The sequence below is a fragment of the Typopeltis vanoorti genome, chromosome 2 (assembly GCF_054136105.1).
Source record: "Typopeltis vanoorti isolate ZY-2024b chromosome 2, IOZ_Tvanoo_1.0, whole genome shotgun sequence".
NCBI lineage: Eukaryota > Metazoa > Arthropoda > Arachnida > Uropygi > Thelyphonidae > Typopeltis > Typopeltis vanoorti.
The window spans coordinates 89863420-89888010 of NC_143550.1; the positions used below are offsets into that span (position 1 = coordinate 89863420).

At 36.8% G+C, this 24591-nt stretch overlaps 1 protein-coding gene across 2 annotated transcripts in view; it reads right to left on the minus strand.

Annotated features, from left to right (window-relative positions):
• LOC150109241 (prestin-like) overlaps positions 1-24591 on the minus strand; it is a 399320-nt gene that overhangs the window by 40513 nt on the left and 334216 nt on the right. For both annotated transcript variants that reach the window (XM_090406615.1, XM_090406623.1), the window contains 2 exons: positions 24135-24204; positions 13113-13222 (listed from right to left, as the gene is read on the minus strand). In XM_090406615.1, coding sequence (XP_090262741.1) covers positions 13113-13222; positions 24135-24204 — 180 coding nt within the window. The remainder of the gene's footprint in view (positions 1-13112; positions 13223-24134; positions 24205-24591) is intronic.

The following is a 24591-nucleotide window of genomic DNA, read 5'->3' on the forward strand; positions in this document are numbered from 1 at the left end:
TGCATTACCATTCCTTATATTAAAGGTATTTTTGAAAGAATAGCCAACTTGCTTATATCTGTTGGCATTTAGGTGTCCTTGCACTTTATTAACCAAATTTCTGCTCTTTTTAGGCTCTGCAACGGATAAATTGCAGCCTTTAGCTTACCCTAGTGTTTATGAAATTACTTGCCATTGTGGGTTATCATACTTCAGCCTAACTAGTAGATTGGCAGCTACTTATCATGAGCATCTAGATTAATTCAATTTTATGAGCCAGAATGATCTGGACTTGTAGAATATTACATCTCCACTGAACATCAAGTCCTTTGGAATAAGATTAAGACACTTCACAAATGTAGTTCTTTCAGTTCTCTCTCTTAGAATATTTATACAAAGAAAGTTTTTTAGCCTTGCTTTACTGACCAAATCTGAACAGAAATGATGACTGAAGTTATCCTCTTTGGGAGAATAGTTCTTCTTCACATGTCCTACCATGTGCAATATATATATATATATATAAAGTGAAAATTGTAAGCATGTTACCTTGATATGACAAAAATGAATTAAGAAGGAGGGCTTTGATGGCAAATGAATAGGCTGTATAGAAGGAATGGATGCAAGTTTTTGGATGTGTGGAGTGAGTCTGAGTCTGAGGGAAGACTGGATTTGTATAAGAGGGATGGCCTACAATTGAATGTGTTTGGTATCAGGAGTCTTTAAAAACTAATAACTGGTATGAGACCTAACATAGAGAATCAAAGAAACTAAATTATAATGGGAGGAATGGCGAGAATATTTGTGCAAGAGCAACAATGTTATGTAACTGTGTTAATCATGAGAATGGGCTTCATCGTGGAAATGATTACAAGAGAATGATTTCAACTTTGTCTTTGTCTAGTTTGGAACCATCAAATGTGTGAAAAGATGTCTATGTACATAAGGCACTAGAGAAGAACGGCGATCTGCAACCCAACTGTGTCATGCAGACTACAGACAAGAGTATACAAAAGAACATGCATGTAGCTCAGAATGTCTATACACAAATGCTAGGAGTATCAGAAACAAGAGGATAGAGTTTGTTGCCTTGGTCAATATGTTGGGACCTCAGATTGTAGGCATTAGTGAGAACTGGCTATCAGAATCAGACATATTAACTGGTATTGAGTGTAAAGAGTACAGTATTTTTAGGAAGGATAGACAGGATAGGAGAGGAGGAGACATGCTGTTAATGATATCGGATGACTTGAATCCAGTTAGTGCTGAGACCTAAGATTGTAATATTAGTAACAATTTTTCATGTGGCAGTGAATTTGAAGCCATCTGGTGTGAATCTAACAAACTCGAATACATAGCGGGGTGTTGCTAGTGATGAAGAAATGCATGTGTGCAAAAAGAGTAATCATGATAGAGGACTTTAATTATCCAAATATTGATTGAGGATAGCAGTAAAATCTCATGAGAAGAATGAAACTGAATTTAATGAGCTGTTGCGAGACAACTTTCTCAAGCAGTATGTGACAGGAGGAACTCAAGGTCAAAGAGTGTTAGATTTGATTATAGTGTCAGAGGGTGTTTCAGTTAAAGCTGTATCTATTCTTCCTCTGGTTGGCAACAGTGATCATGTGATATTCACTTGGAAAGTGGCTAAAGTTTATGAATGTTCCATTCAGAAAAGGTCACATGCTGAACTACAAAGCAAGAAATTATGACCAACCAAGTTCAAGGAATACCATGCACATAAGGGTGAAGTCCATTATGAAAATTATAAGAGGCAGGCCACAAGAGTCACAACTGTTGTACGGAAAGCTAATCTGCGTATGAAAAGAAACTGGCTCTGCAAGCTAAAGACAACCTACATGAATTTTATCAATATGCTGCAAATAAAGAAAGAATGAATATGAAAGAATAACTCTACTCAATGCAGATGGTGTGAGGGTGACAGATGCAGAAGAGGTTGCTCAACTAATGAGTGCCCATTTTTCTAAAATCTATCAAGCTGATATATGCAACATTATCTATCAAGCTGATATATGAATGAAACTCAGGTATATGAGGAGGAAGTATTAGAGCTGCTGCACAAACTGAATAAAAATTGAGCAATAGGGGCTGATGGGATATCGGCACAGGTGCTAAACAAGTGTTCAGCTGAACTGGCTATTCCTTTAACCAGGCTGTATAATTTAAGTCTCAGAAGAGGGAAAATTCTGTAGGAGTGGAAAGTATGTATGGCATTCCCATTGCACAAGGGTGCTGCAAACTATTGAATTGAGGTATCCAACTTTTGGACCAATCAGTATCTCAGGAGTTGTTGTGAAAATTTTGGAAAAGTTGGTTAGGTTTCGCATTCAGAAATGGGTTGACAAAGAATCTTTACTTTGCAATGACCAGCATGGATTTACTAAGGGAAGGTCGTGTTTTAACAACTTGTTTGCATTCTATAATAATGTTACCATTGAAATAGACAAAGGGGAATGGACACACCAAGATACTTTTGGATTTTGTTAATGATTTTGACAGAATACAGCATGGAAGATTGATTTATAAATTGGAGAATATGGGTTTGGATTATAAAACATTACCGTGGATAAGAGGATGGCTGACTGACAGATATCAAAAAGTGGTATGTGAGGAGATGTGAGTCTGCAAGATTTAAGGTAACCAGCGGTGTACCACAAGGATCAGTTGCTTGGTCCACTCTTATTCAATCTGTACATTAATGATATTGGGAAGGTTTAGACATCAGCTATTTGCTGATGATGCAAAGATAGATAGGGTAATCAGGAATGCTGCTGATATGTAGTACTTGTGGAATGATTTGAATAGGCTGGAATTGTGGGCATGGGAAAATGGATATCAGCTCAATGTCAGTAAATATAAAGTCATGAATGTTGGCATGATTAGATAACCAGTGTCGTATTATATTGATGGGATTATGCTAGAAGAAACTGAGGATCTTGGAGTGTTAGTAAATAGAAAGTTGAAGTTCAGGGGCCATGTAGTAAAGATTACAAATACAACTCAAAAAGTAAATGCAATGCTAAAATGAATTTTATTATTATTATTGTTGTTCCGGGCAACTCCAAGGAGTCGACAGACTCATCAAGGGAGGCCCTAACATCATGTCAAGAACAACTATTCGACATTGACACAGTATCTATCATACCTTGCCTTGAACTCATTCACGGTCATAGCCCAAAACAGACTTTGGAAGCTTATTCCACTCATTCACCACTCTCCAAGTAAAAAACCTAGCTCTAACACCCTTGTCAACCATGCTCTTGCCCAGCTTCCATTCATGGCCCCTAGTCCTCACACCACCAGTCATATTTTCAAAAATATCTTCTGGATCAATCTTATAGAAACCCTTCAGTAAGTTGAGTGTCTCAATCATATCACCCCTCCTTCGCCTATCGTCCAATCTCTGCAACCCATAAATCCTCAACCTATTCTCATAAGGTTCATTCCACAGACCTGCTATCATCTTGGTCACTCGTCTCTGGATCCTCTCCACTTTCTCCCCATCACGAACAAACCCTGGTGCCCATAACTGGGCACAGCAGTCCAGATGGGGTCTTATCAAGACTTGATACAGAGGAACAACAACTTGTTTGTCTCTGCATGTTAAAGTATTTTTAAGAAGCCAAGTGATTTGATGAGCTGATTTAGCCACTTTTGCAATGTGCCCCCTAAACTTCAATTCCCTATTCACCAACACTCCCAAATCCCTGGCCTCATCAATCTCCTGGAGTACGGTTCCACCAATGAGATATACTGCTGCTATTCTTTTCACCCCAAAGTGCATAACCTTACACTTTCCCACATTAAATTGACATCCATTTTTCCTAGCCCAGTCCTCCAAACTATCCAAATCATCCTGTAAAATTTTGACATCGTGTGCACTCACAATTGCTCTACCCAACTTTGCATCATCAGCAAACAAGTGAACACTTCCTCTCAAATCCTTTCCTATATCATTGATGAACAAATTGAAAAGCAGTGGTCCAAGAACAGAGCCCTGCGGCACACCACTAGTCACAAGCCGTCTTTTAGACTCCACTCCTGCATAAACCACTCTCTGGTATCTCTTCTTTAACCACCCTCCTATCCATCTCACCAACCCTATATCTATCCCCATCTGATCCAGTTTACTGATTAGAGTTCCATGTGGTATCCTGTCAAAGGCCTTGGAAAGGTCCAGTAGTATCACTGTAAACCCATTACCCCTATCCAGTTCAGCCGTCACTGTGTTATAAAACGTGAGCAAGTTACTGAGGCATGATCTACCCTTCACAAAACCATGTTGTCCCCAATACAATATCCCATTTTCATCTATCCAATCCTGTATTCTTTTCTTGACTAATTTCTCCATGATCTTGACAACGATTCCTGATATGCTAATCGGTCGGTAATTTACAACAGCAGTCTTGGAACCACCTTTACGCAGTGGAACTATTTTCCCCTCTTTCAACCCCTCGGAACTAACCCAGACTCGAGATTCAAAATAAACAAAATGGTCACGGGTATTGACAATTCTTTAGCTGCTTCTCGTACGGCACGAGCTGGTATACCATCCAATCCCACAGATGTATTGACATTGAGGTTATGCAATAGACTATTCACCTCCACTTCATTCACCACAATTCCCGTATAATCTACTGGTTTATTCGTTTCTGCAATGTCACCACCTGGTTGATATATACTTGCAAAGTGCTCACTAAGTAACTCAACTATATCAACTGATTCATTACCTCCGTACCATCGGCATTCTTTAAAATAATTCTGCCATGTACATTTTTCCTTTTACTTGCCACATATCTAAAAAACTGTTCAGGATTCTCTTTAGCCTGCATGGCCAATGTTCTTTCGTAATCTTTTTTGCTTTTCTTACCACACTCGTTACCCTTCTGGCCGGGCTTTATACCATTCATGTGCTGCCGGTCACCTTTGTCCTTTAATTCCCTCCATAGTTGTTTCTTTTTTTGCACCTCAAGCTTAATGGTGTTATTCATCCATTTAACCTCTACTTGATTTATTATTCGGACTCTAGGTATACAGTCAACCATTGCTTCATGCAAACACTTCTTAACTGCCTCCCATGCACTATCAACTTCTAGTCCTTGCAGTTGTACATGCCATGTCACTGAACCAATCAAACTCCTACGCTTGTCATACTTTCCAGCCCGATAATTCCACAAGTACCCTGTCTTAATTGAAAATTCCACACCTTTAGCCACCTCCCAAATCAAGACTCTATGATCACTCTCACCAATTGGTGGCAATGTGGTCATATTTGTTACAGCCAAATCCTCAGATGTAATTACTATTTCAAGCACTCTCTGACCCCTAGTATTTTCCATTACATGCTGTCGCAGATAGTTATCCCTTAATAACCGCATAAAATCCATTTCCTTTCTCCCGTGTGTCCTCTCCTCACTCCAATCAATGCTACCACAGTTGAAATCTCCCATAATAATTACCCTCTTTCCACTCATTTCTTCTGTTTGCTTGTGCATACTGTCACCACCATCTTTTCCATCACCTGGTCTATAGCAGCACCCAATTGTATATTTAGTTCTGCTAGCCACAATCTCACACCAAATGGCCTCAAATGTGCTCTTTTCTCTATCCTGCAATTCAACTTCTATTCTCCTTGGCTGCAGCTCATCAGCTATCATCAACAATACTTCTCCCCCCACCATTTTATTCTCCCTGTCATTCCTGAACACACTATATCCATCACATCCAATCCCACTAGCTATATCATCTACAGTCAGCCATGATTCACTAATACCAATAACCTGTGGTCTAGAAGTGCCAACCATGGCCAAAAACTCTTCTTTCTTGTTCCTAATACTCCTTGCATTAGTGTACATGAGACCCCCATTAGCCCCAGCCGTACCTTGATGCCTTATATTAACAATCCCACTCTGATTTGTTGTCCTTATTCGCTTGGGCATATTATATTCATTCATACATTCAACTGACTCCCTAAGGACTGTATATCTACTCTCCCCCCTTAATAAATCTAGTTTCCCTGAATTTGCATATCCACTACATTCAGCAACACTTTCTCAAGTCTCCTTACACCTTAACCATTCAAATGCAAGCCATCCATCTTATATAGATCCTTTCGCCCATCGAACTCACTCCACACATCCACAAATTCCACACCACTGGTCATACATAACCCACGCATAAAGTCATTCGCAATTATGGTCCCCCTTTTAAACATTTCACTGTCATACCGTGGCAAAAGACTAATCATTCTAACTCTCTCACTCTTTTCTTTTGCTACCTCAAACAATTCATTCAGGTCTTCTATCATTTCCATTTTATCTCCTTTCAAATCATTCATACCTGCCACAACAATCATTTCTTTCACCCTTTCCTTTTGCTCTCTAATAGACTCAGTTACATCCTTTATGGTTGCACCAGGTTGGTACGATTTTGTCAAATCCTCTGCTAACACACCTCGTACTAACGAGTCTCCATACAGCATTCTATCCTTCATTTTGTTCATGTTCACACTCATACGCCTATTTTTCCTGTCATACTTTTTATTATTGGCTGGTTCAATCAGTCGACTTTTGCTCATACGCTCTATATGCTGTTTTGCCCTTTGTATCGCACCATTCAACAATGCAATCTCACTCATTGCATCTATCTCATCTTTTTTATTCTCTGTAAAACCATTAATACTATCATTCACACTCTCACAATTCTCTGGTGCATCCTTGCCGTTTCTTGTCACATCCCTATTTTCTTCATTCTGAAGTTTGACAAAAATATCACACTCACGATCCGAAATACACTTCAATTCCTCATTCTCCCTACATTTTCTACACACATTCACTCCTTTATTATCATCTAACTACACTCTGACCGCACTCCGCAAAGTGTACATTTCGCAGATAGTACACTGAATCATCTCCTTTACATTACCATTCTTGAAAGAAGATGGCGAACGATCATTACTGGCCGCCATTTTCCTTCGTACTGGAGCCATACTTACTAGTAATGTATTTTATCAAATTATAAATTATAAACACCAAAAACACACAAATAGATGCACTAAGATACGCAATGCAAACAAAACTACGCAATATTAAAGTAAATTTATCAACGATAACTGAAAATAATGCTTATCTTATCAGGGGCTTTCACGCACACTGTACACTACGAATCCAGCAGCGACTTCCCAACATAGATTATGTTATAAAACACTTTAGCACATTAACTACACTAATAAAACTACAATATACTAAATATACTATACTAAATATAATATATTAAAATTACACAATTAAATCTAACAAAATATTTAATAAATCAACAAAAATCACAAATCTTTCAGGAGCTCTCCGACAATTTAGACATGTAAAGATAAGGAGGTAATTTAACCCCTTTACAAAGCCTTGATAAGACCTCATTTGGACTATTTAGTGCAGGTCTCATCTGGTTTCTGTTGTGATTCTGATACAGTGGAGAGAGTGTAAAGGTGAATATTAAAAATGATATCAGGATTGTAGAATACTGATTATGAAGACAGATGAAGAATTTGTAGACTGCAGACACTAGCAAACAGGAGAAAGAGAGGGGTGATATGATTGAGACTTACAAACTTCTGAAAGGGTCATACAGGATTTCAGTTGATAGAATTTTGGAATGGATTGCCATCGGATGTTGTGTAAGCAAGCAGTGTGAATGAATTCAAGAGCAAGTATGATAGCTGATGCGTGAAGTATGTGGCCTCCTTCGATGATTCCCTGACTCCCTGGAGGTCTCTCTTAATAGTAATAATTATATATATATATATATATATATATATATATATATATATATATATACACACACACACACCTACACACACGTATATATATATATATATATTTTTTTTTTTTAAGATTTGATATTGTGTATCTCATTTTTTAAATTTTCAGTTAGGACATTAATGCAGTCTAGATAATATCACTAAGTCATCTGCATGTAGCTCATGACTTTCATTATTAGTTTTCCAGTTGTCTTTTCTGCCTGTTTAATTTAAAATTCACATTGAGATTCTCTTGATACTACAGAAAAAAAATATTATGATAAATAAAGATTATCACGTTAAAGTATTGTTTATTAAACCAAGTCAACCTTGCCCAAACATAAGTAAAATTGACTAGATCTGCTGTTGAGTGAGATTAGAATCCATACTGGTGATCACCGGTTAATTGGTAGATCTACAGGTTGAGCAGTTGGCTGTTAATGACCATCTCTTTTTTTTGTTTTTGAGAGGATTGTGCTGATTGCAGTAGGTCAATAGTTTGATAGTTGCTGTTGAGAAGATGCCAGATAAGTATGATGGCATAGACAATTTCAGGATTTGTGTTAATTCTGAAGCACAGGATTTTAGCACAACTAAAGGAATATCATCAGGACTAGAACACTTATTAGTATCTAGATTATTGAGTATTTTTTGGATGTTGTAGTAGTGAAAGATCAGAGTAGGCAGGGTGAGTTGTTCTTGGTTTAATGGGAGGCGAGTTTCCTTGGTTGTGTATACAGGTGTTCAAAGAAAAGACTAAGGCCAAGAGGGAGGTCAAATGTATTTTTATGTGATGCTACTATGGTGCCATCTGGATGGTGAGAAAGGCAGATGAAGGGACAAAAATTGTTACTCAGTAGCTTTAGTGAGGGGCAGCAAGAAGGATTAACTACTATTTGAGCAGGATGCAAGTTTTTTGCATTTAGTTCCTTCCAAGTATCATTTGGATTTGTTGATTTTTTACAGATGCTGAGGGCTGTAGTGTAGATCGATAAGTCATTTGAGATATGCTTTTTATCTTGAACTACTTTGGCATACTAACTGGATAACCTAGAGATGGGGAATTTGTGTGGAGAGGGAAATAAAGGCCCTTGTTATCGGAAGAGGCCCTTGTTATCGGAAGAGGCCCTCAAGTTTTGACTCACATGTAGTCCAGAAATTATTATATTCTGTGAGGTATGAAAATATATACCTCTAACAGACTTTATCTGGTGAGAGGAGGAGGAGGGGATAAAAAAAGAATACTAATATCAAAGTGAACTAAGATTTCACATTTTTTTAAGGCACCTCCACTTAAGAAAGGTTGAAAATTTGGAAATGTGTCTAGAAGACCAAATATGACTTAAAATTTGAATTCTGGGACTATCTTTCAGTATCATGACCCTGGGTTCCCCCAGCAATTTTTAGCCACTCTGGAAACTGTTTATTTTAATTTAGAAAGTTAAAAAAACTTACAAGGTGACATCACAAAATGCTATAATGCATGATTTTTGGCCTAAAATACAAAACAATGAATTCCACTTTTTTGTAATAATTTTTATAGCATACCATCATTGATGTTAAAATTCAATGATTTACAAGAGTGGTTGCCCTAACAATGAAAAAACAAATTTATAATTTCAAAATTATTTTTATTTTTCAACATAGTCTCCCTTAAGACTAATACAATTATTCCAGTGATGCTCCAGCACCATTATCCCATCCATGTAGTGGTTCTCAGTAAGATCTGCAAAATACTCCTTTACAGCTGCAACGAAGAAAAACACTGACCAGCGAGGAAGAGTTTTAGTTTTGGGAAGAGATAGAAGTCAGAGGGAGACAAATCTGGGGAATAGGGTAGATGTCCCAACAATTCATAGTGCAGATCCCTTAATTTTTCCCATTGCCAAACCACCTTTGTGGGCAGGTACATTGTCCTAATGAAAGATGATTTTTTTCTTCTGCAAAATGGGTCTTTTCTCACAAATTTTTTCTTCTAGTATGGTTAAAAGATTGGAATAATATTTCCCGGTTATTGTTTTACCCTTTTCAAGATAATTAATCTTGAAAAGGGTAAAATAAACAAACAAAATTAATAAACAGAATGCCTTTAACATCCCAAAACACCGATGGCATGACCTTTCTTGCTGATGGAACCGACTTTGTCTTCTTTGACGCTGAACAACCGGCTTCTGTCTACTGTTTTGACTGCTGTTTGGATTCTGGTGTGTAAGGTGAATCCAAGTCTCATCCATAGTAATAAATCAAATAAAAATCAGTTTTATTCTTGTTAAAATGCTCCAAGCACTGTTCAGAGATTTTCATGAGAGTGTGTTTTTGATCTGCTGTGAGCAAGCACAGCACCCATCTTGCACAAAGCTTTTTCATTTGCAATTCTTCATTCAAAATATATCCTACACATTCTTTTGAAATGCCTATAGTCTCAGCAATTTCATGCACTTTGACTCGCCAGTCATCCAATACCATATTGTGCACTTGATCAATGATTTCTGATGTTGTTATACTTTTTGGATATTCATCATGTGGATCATCTTCAAGGCTGGTATGGCCACATTTAAACTTGGCAGCCCATTTCTTAATTGTCGAAAACAAAGGAGAGGAGTACCCATAAACTTTTATGAACTTCGAATGAATTCTTTTGCGTTAAATCTTCTTTTACAAAGAATATTATAACCGCACGATATTCAATTTTATCCATTTCAAGAGATGCAGACAACATGTCTGCTTCGGACAGCTGCATAAAACAAACTACTTGGTAGAATGAGTTGCAATTTCACACGGATGCATATGACGGATGTACCAACTTAGAAAAAAAAAATTGTGCCAATAATATTACCATCTATGGTGAAGGCTGAGAACTTTTCAGACCACCCATGTATTAGAGGAATTCAATTTTAAATGATAAACTTGAAAGCAGTTCTAATTGCCTGCTCCAATGCACAGGAACACCTTAAGTTATTTACATCAATCAGTAAACAGTTTTAGTATATTTTGTCACATCTTTGCCATTGGCTTTTAGGTTTCCTCTCAGGAACAGTCTCTCTGATTTAAAGTGGGATTTATGAAGTAGTTTGGCTTTCTTCCATCTGATGAAATGGTCTTTTTCTTAGGCATGTTGAGAAAGGCCACTTTTGTCTATTCCAGATGTATTTTTTTATGTTCCTTTTTTCCTGTAGTAGTCTGTCCTGTTTGTCTGAAATATTGAGTTCTGCACTGACAAGGTTGCAGACACTTAGGAAGGAGAAAGAGGGTCCAGGCAATCCTTGATTTGCCACAGGAAGTTTGATGCTTTGTTTAGAAGTTGGAATACTGTTCTGATTGCGTGGTGTTTCAGGAGAGAGCCCAGTTTATATGTTGTACCTTTGATGTAAGGTAAAGCCATGGTGTATGTATAGTCTGGTTTAAAGAATGGTGTTTGTTATTCTTTTTAAGGAGTTTGGCATATCCATTTTGTTAGCCTGTTGCTACAGATGCAGTGCTCATCCTGGGACAAAATTTGCTTTGCCCTGAAATTAAAGTTTTAAAAATTCCAAGTTTCTGGGCAGGCTGGTTGTGTGAAGTGGCAAGTAGGTATCTGCCCATGTGTGTTTCTGGACTTATGGTAAACTGAACACATGAGGAACCTATCTGATTGCCCTGTAACTAAAGTATTGAAGAATGCTAGAGCCTCTTTATTTTCCTCTTCTACAGTGAAATTGATTGAAGGATAGATATTGTTGAGGGAATGTAAAAAGCTAAATGGCAAAGACATTGTCTATTATACCTCAGCCATACTTTTGGCTGTGGAGGAAAGGACTGAAATAAGTGCCAAAGATTCAAATGGTTTCATGTATAAGTTAGCTGGGGGGAGGTGTTGAAAGTGGAGGGTCCATTGCTGCTCCTTCAATTTGTTTAAAGAGCTGGTTTAAATTTGCATAAAGACCAGCTCCTTAAACACGACTTAGTGAAAGACTACTTCATCAAAGATAAGAAAGCCAAGCTCGTGCCTCTTCCAGGAGAGAGAGAGAGAGAGATTGTTTCTGGAAGTGGCACAAGTCTATCTACAGAACACGGTAAACTAACAGAGCCAATGGTACAATCTTACATAGATTTTGGTAAGCCACCCTATCTACATTAGCATTAATAACAGAATCACTATGAAAAGCACTGCTGTCATCCTCCATGCATATGACTATCCTTGTTGTCCAGGTCATTTCATTGCACATCTTCACTGAGTGTGTATTGCTAAATTGTCTCTGGTAATGCTAGCTTGAGCTGTCGAAATGTTGACTTGTGAATAATTAATTTTAGTTGGCAAATTATTTATTTGTATCCCAGTGTCTATGTTATTTTATGGAACAGAAAATGATGTAGATACTGAATGTAGATTTCAACATGAATCGTAGCAACAGCTATGGAAATTTCAACATGGAAGATATTATATTCCTTCTAAAAGCCTCTGAGTGTTTTCTCACCTTCATTAGCAGCAACAACCTGGGTTCGATTCCCATCGAACCCATTTATTGTCCCTCAGAACAAGCAAACTGGCCCATGAACACACACACACAGATCTATAGTCAAAAACATACTTAAACTCCCTCATTGGAGGGCTCAGCTGGTCCTAAGGGACAGATGAGGAAAATTGGGAGAATCCCACATGACAACAACAACAGCATAAGAAAAATATTTTTTAAATAATATGCAGGGTTGAACGAATCAGGTTGTATTCAATAAGCATGTTAATGGAATGGTCGCAGAAAGTATTATTATTATCATTTGACACCTCCAGGGAGTCCAAAACTCATTGGAGGTGTCAAATAAGGCACCTTGACTCTACACGCTCTACAACTTTCCTTCTTCACCACTCAACCTTCCACCCGTCATCCACAAACTGCATCATCTACACCAATTCCATCTACTGTCGACCACCACCACTAGTATTTTCACAGACAATCACAAACATTCATGCCCACAGAGGGATTCGAACTCGCTGCCTTTTGGCTGGAGAGTAAATACGGTAACCACTCGGCCAACCAGACTGGCCAGGTATGAATGACTATATGTCTAGGACTGACTATATTTAAAATTTTTTTCTTCAAAAAAATCTCTATTCTCAATTTAACTATACAGATGAAAATGTATCCTGAAATAAATAATTTGTTCATGAGTACTTGGAATTTACATGTAAATGCAAGAACTTAGAAATTATCTACAAGTGCTTCCATGCAGAAACATGCCACGAACATGTTTCTCTGTGAATGCTATTAGGGGCATTTTTGTTATTGAATAAATCTATTAAAATTGAAAATATATATTAAGTTTTTTTTTTATAATGAAGTACCTCTGCTGAAGTTTAGTTAAACGGGTGATTTCAGATCTAAAGTATTCTCTATTTCCAAAATAAATAGATGCTCCAAAGTGACAAATTTTAACACCTGGAATTTCTCTTGCCTAAAAGGAAAAAAAATTATGATCAATAGTTTTGAAAAAAAAAAAGACAAAAAAAAAACAAACTATATATATATACATACACACACACACACACATATATATATATATATCAGTGCCGTCGCATGCCAATTTCAGTTGGGTGTGCTGTCATGTGGGTTATGCAACCCGCGCTACAAATTTCACACTCACACTCACAGACACACACGTACGCACGCACGCACACACACACACACACACATATATATATATATCAGTGCCGTCGCGTGCCAATTTCAGTTGGGTGTGCTCATGTGGGTTATGCAACCCGCGCTACAAATTTCACATAAATTTGACTATATGCATGGGTGTGTGTCCATAGAGAATTTTCCAGGGGGGGGGGGGGAGCTTGGAGACAAATAATTACATCAATAATTTTTTATAATTAGTAATTTAATTAAATAATTACATCAATAAACGTTTTTTTAGCATTTTTTTTTTTTTGCAATTATTTGGCGATGTAAACTATAAATATATTATTATTATTACGGGCAACTCCAAGGAGTCCTTAGACTCATCGAGGGAGGCCCTAAACATAATGTCAAGAACAACTATTCAACATTCACACAGTATCTATCATACACTGCCTTGAACTCATTCACAGTCACTATTTTAATTTAACATCAATTTTAATGATCTTTAATTCTTGGGGAAAAAAGTAGAATTAATACAGTTTTGAGCACAATTTCATATATAAAAAAATTGAATAGCATATTTTATTAAAAATCAACTAATTAATTAATCCCAAAATCCTAAATTAAATTTTTTCAGTTTAAAAGCAAAAAAAGTCATAAAACTAACAAGTAAAATAATATTAAATTACATAGTTACGTTTTAAAAATGTATTTTTCTGTTTAAATTTGTTTCACTATAAATTTACAATTCATACATCACTCAATGATTCACTAGACACAGAGGGCAAACAAACTGGTCTCTGTTCATAACAATAATGAACATTTTTTTCACAAATCAGAAAAAGATGAACCAAATACAGGAACACGTGTTTTATTGCTGCAATAAAATATGTGTTTCATGGCTACCCTGCCATGGACCGAAACAGGCCAATCCATAATAAAATTTTAAGACAGAAAAAAGCATCCAGGATGTAAGATTACATATCTCAATCACTTTTATGATTATAATTTCTGGAATTTTTTACTCGATCCTGGGGGGGGGGGTTCCACATTTTCCCCCACCCCTCTGCAGATGCCCATGACCATGTGATTGCTTTTTATATTGATGTACGAGAGTTTTGAGAGTGCATAGCGCATCAGCACTCATCTTAATTGGTCCAATGCAATTAACTGCAGGATAACTTTGAATACTTCTGCAGTGGGGGGAACAATCAGTTTGTTTTAGGATTTATTAGAAAACAACAATGAATGAGAGTGCTATATTTGGTTGGTATATTTGAAATACTGAAAGATGAAAATATGTGAACCATCATTTATAAGACATGTAAGAATAGGAAAGAATAAGTGAGTAGAAACACTTCCATTAATGGTAAATGAATTATCAATAATTATCATTTGTGATGTGTGTCCTGTAAGTTGCTGGGTAGAGCGAATAGCACAATCCTATAAAGTCTAAACATGAATAAGTGAATTTATGATGGCATAATTTAAAAAAAAAACTTATGAAGAGAGAGAGAGAGAGAGAGAGAGAGAGTATTGCAGGAATAAATATGGTTTGATGGAACAGCAAATCATCTCATAAAATTTGTTGCATATGTTATGTGTATTTCTCAGGTTTGTGTATATTTTGCTCCATTTTCCAAGAATTTTATTTTATTTACTGAGACTCAGTATGCATAACATCCGATCATTATCATAATTTTCCACATTTTTGGGAATCCTACATTCATTTTTTTTTTTTTTTTAGTATCAGCGGTTCTTCTGTCTTCTATCAATCTCACATACGCTGGTATTTTGTTGTAGATCAACAACATCTTATAATACACAGAATATTCATTTTTTTATTCAGGAATGTAGATATTTTTTTACTGTCTGTTGTTTCCGAAGACTAGAATAAAAATGTCTCTATAGGTTAAAAAACTTTGCAACCTCAACAGATGCTATACTGCACAAGCAAAAGGAAAAAACAATTAGCTTTTTTCTCCTAACAACTACTTTCAAATTTTCAGTTCCAGAAAACGTGTAACAGCTGTTTGTAATACAGCCATCGGATACAGAAAGTACTGAACTCATGACAAGTGACAACGTTCAGTTGGATTAGTTGACACAATAACCAATCATAGCCGCTAGGTGAGCTCAAAATGTTAGCTCACTCAGCCTTGTCTTCTCAGTGGTGTAAAAATAATAGAACACTAAGAATTTGATCCGCTGCACCCTCTTTACATCTTTTCAAAGGGCTCAAAGATATATGCATTTTGAAAATCACACCCGGGCTATTAATGCGAATGTGATGCAATGTTTACACATCAAAAAGTGCCCTCTTCATGAAGCACTAATGCTTTATTACCCTCGTGAAGAGGACAATGAAGCAATACTCTTTATTTTTTAGTACACAATTTTAGTATATTGTGTTCAATTTTAGGAATCGTGCGAAGTCCACAAACAATTGGGGGAGTCTTTAATGGGAATAAATGCAAAAATATAATATTGGTGATACTGATATTTCGTGGATGCAAAACTAAGTGAGGGTATCAGCATTTTATGCTGTAGTAAAGGAGAGTGTCTCCTCCTTGTTGCACTTGAAGACTGGAATGGCTGAGTTAGCAGATGACCAAAATTTAATTTGACAATGGTAATGAAGGCATGACAGCAAACTGTGATATAGTCCGGGCACACTCCGAGACAAAACAGAGATGTGGCCAGTCACCATGGAAGAGACAGGAAACTCACCATGTATTACTTCCATAGTAAACCATGTCGGATTTAAGCAATACAGACAAGGTTGACTCTCTGCAACTTTTGTCTCTTGGAAACATTACAGGGAAGAAGAGAAAGAAACTCGGGAACGTAAGATGGATACTATGAAAATAGCATATGAAGAAGATACCTTAAACCTTCCAGGGAGGGGTATCTCCTGATCCTTCACCTCTGAAACCAAGAATCTTCTCTTAAGGCTTGCAACTTGGAATGTAAGGACCTTATATGAAGCTGGGAAGTTCGATAATCTTATACAAGAACTTGAAGCAATGAAAATTGACATTGCTGGTATCAGTGAAGTCAAATGGACTAATAGTGGAAAAATAAATAGAGAGAGCCATTCAATTATATACTTGTGTAGAAACAGTCATAGAAATGGAATAGCATTTGTACTAAAAAATAAGATTGTGCAATCCTTACTTGGATTTTGGCCTATAAGTGACAGGATTAGTGATAAGTGACATTAAAAATTGCAGCTCAACCTTTTAATATTTTTATTGTCCAAATATATGCACCTACTTCTTGATTACCCAGATGAAGATGTAGAATGTTTCTATGAAGACATTCAAAATGCACTAAACAATGCTAAATCAGATGACATAATTATCATTATGGGAGATCTAAATGCTAAAGTAGGCTCAGAAAAGATCTCTTCCTGCATGGGAAACCAGGGCCTGGGACATAGAAATCCAAGAGGAGAAAGATTAATACATTTCTGTGAAGAAAACAAGCTGGTAATAGCAAATACTTTATTTAGCCATCCTCCTAGACTTTTCCATGGAAAAGTCCCAGAGACAGCTGTAGGAACCAGATTGACTATATAATGATTAAAAAAAAGATTCCGGAATAACATCTTACAAGCCAAAACATACCCAGGGGCTGATATAGGATCAGACCACAACCCTGTAGTCATTAAAGCAGCAATAAAATTAAAGAAAGAAAACAATGAAACCTCTAAACATAGAAAAATATGATCTTAGCTCCCTTAAAAATCAAGAAATACAAGATAAATTTTTAAAGGAACTGAACAATCCACTGCCACTGCAGTTAATGTTCCTAATCCCACCAAGTATCCTTACCCTAAAGATGAGATTGAGGATAGATGGCAGAAATTTAAAGAGGGCATAAAAAAGGCAGACTCATTTTTTACATTTTACTCATTTTCTTCTCAAATTTCCAAATTTGAGAAGAAAATGAGTAAACCCTGGATGAATGAAAGATATTGAAAATGATGGAGGAAAGAAAGAAAGAAACACAAAAATCGTCCTTAAGATAAGAACTTAAACAAGGAGATCAGGAAAGAATGTAGGATTGCAAAAGAACTCTGGCTCAACAACAAATGCAAGGAAATTGAACTTCTGGACAAAAACCAGAGAACTTCATGAACAAGTTAAGGAGCTAACTAGCAAATCTTGCAAAAGGGTAGGCTCTCATTGCATTGAAGATACCAGTGGAAACATCCTAATGGAGAAAGACAAAATAAGGGATAGATGGGTAGAGTATTCAAAGGAACTCTACAATCATGATAGAATAGATAAGCCAATGCAAGAAGATTTGGAGGGGCCTACTATTCTTACCTAGGTAGTAACAAATGCCATGAGGAAACTGAAACCAGGAAAAGCTCCAGGAATGAATGGAATTATAGCAGAATATCTAAAGACTTTAGATGATAAGGCTATAAGATCACTGACTGACATATGTAACAAAATATACGAAACTGGACACCGGCCAAAAGATTTTAAGCCTTCAACGTTCCTACCAATACCTAAAAAATTGAAGACAATCAAATGTGAAGAATACAGAACAATCAGTCTGATCAGTCAGATATCAAAAGTTGTTATATATCATCCTAGAAAGAAATAAACATAAAATCAAAATGAAAATTAATGAAACACAATTTGGTTTCTTTCCAGGAAAATAAAGGAACTACAGAAGGACTCTTCAACATTACAACTATTATAGAAAGATGCTTGGAGAAGCAGATGGTAAAGATGCCAGATTACTGATAAATCTAATTTGGGAGCAAACTGCCTCAATAAAAATATCAGGAGAAATCTTGGAGGAATTCCCAGTAAAGAATTCCCAGTATTTTTCGCAATGGATGCGTTGCGGAAACTGCTACATGTATGCACCGAAAAATGTGAAGGATCTGTGGTCGGTCTGGCAAAATGAAAAGAAAGAAAATGTCGACGTATGTGAGAAGTGTCGGGATAGGCTGGAGCGTTTAGGAATGGAAGCTGACATCGGGACCGTAGCGGAAGAACTTCGGCGGGAGTTTATGAAAATGAAAAATGACCTTCATCTTCTTCATGAGGAAGTGGAAGTGATCGGTAAGGAGATACTGGAAGTTAAAGCTGAGTTTAATGTGTTAAACAGAGAAATTAGGACTATAGAGATTACTTTAGCTGAAGTAACTAGAACAGGATTACATATGGGTGAGTCTTTGGTGAATGATTCAGTAATAAATAGTATGGGAGTGATTGGGAGTCAACATAATAAAACCACAAGTGGCCAAGAAGAAATGAGATGTAGTGAGAGTGGGGGGGGTAAGTAATAGAGAGTTGAGTAATGAAGCTGGGAGAATCATGCTGAATAGTGTAGAGGATGAGTCCATGAGTGTGAACTTGAATGAAGTTAATAGTGGTAAAATATATGGTGATTCTATGATTAAGGGTATGGAGAGTGGTATACATGAGGAGTGCTTGGCTGATGGTACAATAGAAAGAGTGGCTTTAGCAATAAAGAGAGGGCATGAAACAGACAAGATGATAGTTATGGTGGGTACGAATGACCTGAGAGGTAGTATAAATCAGGTAGGAAAAGATTTAAGAACATTATTAGATATTGTGAAGAGGAAAAGTGTCAACGGGAGAATAGTGTGTGTGCTGCCTCATTTTGACAATTACGAGTTAAGTAGACGAGCAATGATAATGAATGATATGATTGCAAGAATGTGCAGAAAAAGAGGTCTGGAGTTTGTTGATGTTTGGAGTGTGTTTGAAGGAAAAAGGCAGTTGTATGCTAGAGATGGACTGCATCTTAACATGGAAGGACATAAGAGATTGAAGAAGTTATTGTTTTCTGAACAGGTTGAAGTTATTGGGCAGGGAAACTAATATTGAAAAGGTTGAGTGTAAGAGAGAGAAACTTTAGCACTGATTGTGTATTTATTGATCCTTATAGGCAGAATAAATTGCAGAAGAGAGGGGGAAAAAATCGGCATAGGACTACGGTAGTTAGTGACTTATATATCAGTTCTAAAGCCGGTACAAGATCTAGAGGGAATCTGCAATTTTTGTATACCAATGCTAGAAGCATTAGAAATAAGAGAGAAGAATTTTTGGCATTAGTCAGTGAAATCTCACCAAAAGTTGTAGGCATTAGTGAAACTTGGCTGTCAGCAGAAGATGTGGTCACTGGAATTGAATGTGATGGGTACAGTATTTTCAGGGAGGATAGAGAAGATAGAACAGGAGGAGGAGTACTGTTGATGATAGCTGATGTGTTGCAGCCAAAGAAAGTAGTATATCATGATGATAGACATGTGAATGAGAGTTCATTTGAGGCAGTCTGGTGCGAAATAGTGACCAACGCAACCAAATATACAGTTGGATGCTGCTATAGGCCAGGGAGTACAGGGGGAGATATTGAATTCATGCATCAGCAACTTAGTGCAATGAGTGAAGGCTTAGTGATTATTATGGGGGATTTTAATTATGGTGATATCAATTGGAAGGAGGAAATATCACGCAGCAAAAAGGAAATGGAGTTCATACATCTGCTACGAGATAATTACTTGAAACAGCACGTAACTGAAGGGACACGTGGTGTGAGAGTGTTGGACCTGGTTATTGGTTCAGAGGTTATATGCATAAGTAAGGTGACCTCGTTACCTCCAGTTGGTGAAAGCGATCATGTGGTATTGACTTGGGAGGTTGCAAAATCTGTGGATTTTTCTATTAAGAAGGGGTATGTACGAAACTACAGGTTAGGCAATTATAACAAGCTTCGGAGTGAGCTTGCAGCCATCCCATGGCAGAACATATTGCAGGGGAAAGATGTTAGCAGTGCTTGGGATAAAATCAGCAGGTATCTGAGGAAAGCAATATCAGATTGTGTCCCCATGGTCAGGAGGTCAAACAAGGCAGGCATTAGATGGATGAGCAGTAGTATCAAGCTTGAACTACAAAAAAAGAAAATGTTATGGAGAATTTACAAGGAGAAGGGTGATCAGGACACCCATGAGCAGTACAAGGCTCAAGCTAGGAAGGTTACCAGCATAGTAAGAAAAGCTAAATCAGATTATGAGAAGACCTTAGCCAAAGAGATCAAGGGTAATCCCAAAGAGTTCTTCCGCTATGTGGCAAGTAAGAGGAAGAATGACTTCGGAAGGATAACCTTAGTGGGTGCTGATGGTATTGAGGTGACAAAATCAGATGTAATAGTCGAGTTACTGAGTGATCACTTCTCAAAAGTCTATCACCCAAGTGAGGATATCTCTATACCTATAGCAATACCTAATGTGAGAATTGAAGCTAAAGAATCAGAGGTATTAAATATATTGCGAAACTTAAATGCAAACACTGCGGTAGGCTTAGATGGAATATCAGCTCGGGTGTTGCGTGAATGTGCAAATGAATTGTCAACCCCTCTTACCTGGATATTTAATTTAAGTTTGAACTCTGGTATGGTCCCTAGGGAGTGGAAGTTAGGCAAAGTGGTTCCTTTGCATAAGGGTGGCTCTAAAACTGCAGTATTGAATTACAGACCAATCACCATCTCAGGAGTAGTGGTAAAAGTATTGGAAAAGTTGGTTAAAGACAAAATTCAAGAATGGGTGGATCAGGATATGATACTCTATAGAGGCCAACATGGTTTTGTTAAAGGTAGATCCTGCCTTAGCAATCTATTAACTACCCATAATAGAATAACATCAGAGTTGGACAAAGGAACTGGCTACACAGTGGTACTTCTGGATTTTGCTAAGGCTTTTGACAGGATACCCCATAGAACACTGTTACGCAAATTGGAGCAGATGGGAATGGATATTAAATTGGTGATATGGATAGGAGAATGGCTCAGGGAGAGATACCATAAGGTGGTGTATGGAGGAGCCGAGTCCAGAATGAGGCAGGTGACCAGTGGTGTGCCTCAGGGCTCTGTGCTTGGGCCAATGTTGTTTAATTTGTATATAAATGATATAGGAAACGGCTTAAAGGGAGATATTCAGTTGTTTGCTGATGATGCAAAGTTGTGTAGTGCAATAAAAAATCAAGCTGATGTTGAAAGTTTGCAGGAGGATTTAAATAAGCTGGTAAAATGGGCAAAAGAAAATGGATATCAGTTCAATGTGGAAAAGTGTAAAGTCTTGCATTTTGGGATTAAAAGATTACCAGCTGTGTACTACATAGATGGAAAGGTACTCCAAGAGATTGATGAGGCTAGGGACTTAGGGGTATTGGTAGATAAGGAGATGAAGTTCAGAGGACACATTGCTAAGGTGTCCAAGATTGCACATAGGATTACTTGGTTGTTGAGGAACACACTGACATCCAGAGATAAAGAGGTTATTATTCCCCTTTATAAAGCATTGATACTTCCACATTTGGATTACTGTGCTCAGGTCTGGTCACCTGGATTCCTTGGAGATGAGGAGGCTGTGGAGAGGGTTCAGAGAAGAGTGACCAAGTTGGTGAGTGATATAAAAAATGCTCCCTACATTGATAGATTGAGAGCTTGTGGATTGCAGAGATTGGTTGATAGGCGAAGAAGAGGGGATATGATAGAAACATTCAAATTACTAAAAGGTTTTTATAGGATTGATGCAGGGGAAATGTTTCAGCTGTGTGATAGTGATGGAAGAACAAGAGGTCATCTCTGGAAATTAAAGAAGAGTGTGGTTAACAAAGGTGTCAGAACAAGGTGTTTTGCCTGGAGGGTGGTGAATGAATGGAATTCATTGCCTGACTTTGTTGTGAGCTCTTCATCTGTAAATGAATTCAAGAAGAGATATGACAGATATTGTTTTGCTAGTTTGGGTCTCCTGCGATGAGTCTACTGACTCCATGGAGATACCTGTAATAATAATAATAATAATAAAAAAATAAGAAGGGTGTCAGGCAAGGCTGTGTTCTTTCTCCTATATTGTTTAACCTCTATACTGAAAATATCTTCCAGCAATTAGAAGAATTTAAAGGAGTCAACATAGGAGGCAGGAATATAAACAACTTAAGATATACAGATGATACAGTATTGCTAGCTGAAAATAAAAAAGATCTTCAAAACCTACTAGAAGAGACGCTGAAGCTAAGTGAAAAATATGGATTTAATTTCAACTTCAAAAAAACCAAAACCATGCTGGTAACAAGAGAAAAAGGGAAAATACCTGATATAAATATTAAGATCAGAGGAAATACTTTAGATCAAGTAGAGAGTTATATATATTTGGGTCAACTAATTACAGAGGATGGAAAGTATGATAAGGAAATATTAAGAATATAAATTACTAGATCAACCTTCATTAAGCATGAAAAACATTCTGACCTGAAGGGAAATTCACACAAAAACAAGAATTAGGCTGTCCAAATGCTACATATGGTCAATACTGCTATATGGAGCAGAAACCTGGACAATATCAAAATATTGTGAAAATAAACTAAAAGCCTTTGAGATGTAGATCCTCAGAAGAATTCTTAGAGTCCCATGGACTGCCAAAAAAAACTAATTTAGAAATATTAGAGATGATTGGAGAAGATAGGAATCTGTTGAAAACCATTAAGAAAAGGAAAACCACCTATCTTGGTCACATACTAAGGCATGAAGCCCTACAAAACACACTTCTAGAAGGAATGATATAAGGAAAAAGAAGAAGAGGAAGACAAAGAACAGATTGGATGGGAAATATTAAGGATTGGACCTTTTTGTCCTATGAAGAATGCAAAAGAGAAGCACAAAAACCATACATAGTGGAAGCCCATGGTAGTCAACCTCCTGGAAGGAGAGGACATCTGACAAAACAAAAAAGCACATCTCCTTGCAGATATGTATGGTGCTATACATATCTGTAAGGAGATGTGCAGTTTGTGCAGTGTTTATTTTCACAATATTTTGATATTGTCCAGGTTTCTGCTCCATATAGCAGTATTGACCATATGTAGCATTTGGACAGCCTAATTCTTGTTTTTGTGTGAATTTCCCTTCAGGTCAGAATGTTTGTCAGATGTAAATACCCAGGTTGATTTACATCTGGATCTACTTATCCACTGATGAGACCTCAACAAAAGTCGAAACTGGTCTGGGTAGTGATAGTGACCCCATCCCCCCATATTTTATAGCATCGTACATATCTGCAAGGAGATGTGCTTTACATTATGGGAAAATACTAAGGAAAGTGATCAGAGCTTACTCCACCTTTACCGAGTTTCCCCTATTATGAAAGGTTTGCTTATGCTTGGATCTGCCGAAACTTTTATAGTTTTTATGTTCGGCATGAAACTCTTGTAGTTTCTACGCATGGATAGGCTTATGTGTTCATCAGACATGTTGTAATAAGTTTCACGGTATGATAAGAACACAGATGGTTAAGAAAATAACTATTTATCAACTTAAAAGCTAATATTTCGCTGGTATTATATCCAGCATCTTCAGAGCACACAACACAAAGTTTGTTACAAATGCAAGACAACCACAATCCAGTGTAACAGTGGGGCTAGTATAAGTGATTGCAGTGTGCAACACAAGACTAAAGTCCTAATATGGCGGCATCTAGGTTGTGTGCTCTGAAGATGCTGGATATAATACCAGTGAAATATTAGCTTTTAAGTTAATAAATAGTTATTTTCTTAACCATCTGTGTTCTTATCTTGTAGTTTCTCTATTCGGATTTAAAATAATGTTGGATTCAATATCCACTTAATTTGAATTGTTATTTAATTTGTTACTTTTGAAAATATGAAAAAATAAAAATAAAATCTCATGCTACTTACATCTGGATATTTTTTAATATTTCGATATAAATCTGATCCTGCTACTTGTCCTAAAAGACATGTCTCGGGACTATAAAAAAAATAAATAAAACATACGCCATTATATAAATGAAAAATATATCATTGTAATACTGCTTATACAATATTCTTCATATTATTAATAAAAGCAGTTAATTAAGAAATGATGGATAAAAAGCATTATTAAACATCTATAAAGAGGTTACCAAGTTTTTTCTTATGACAGAGAGAAATGTAAGGAAGAGTTAAGAAAGTGAAACTAAATTTGGATGTAAATGAAAGAAAATTAAAGCATATGGTTTTAGCTTCCTTCTGCATTTAGGTAGAATTCCTTTTTTGATGAAAGTCGATTTTGTAGCAATTGTTGCACTAATAAAGCAAGATATATTTATTTATTAACAGCAGTGCAAAAACACGAAAGAGAAATATATTCTGCTTT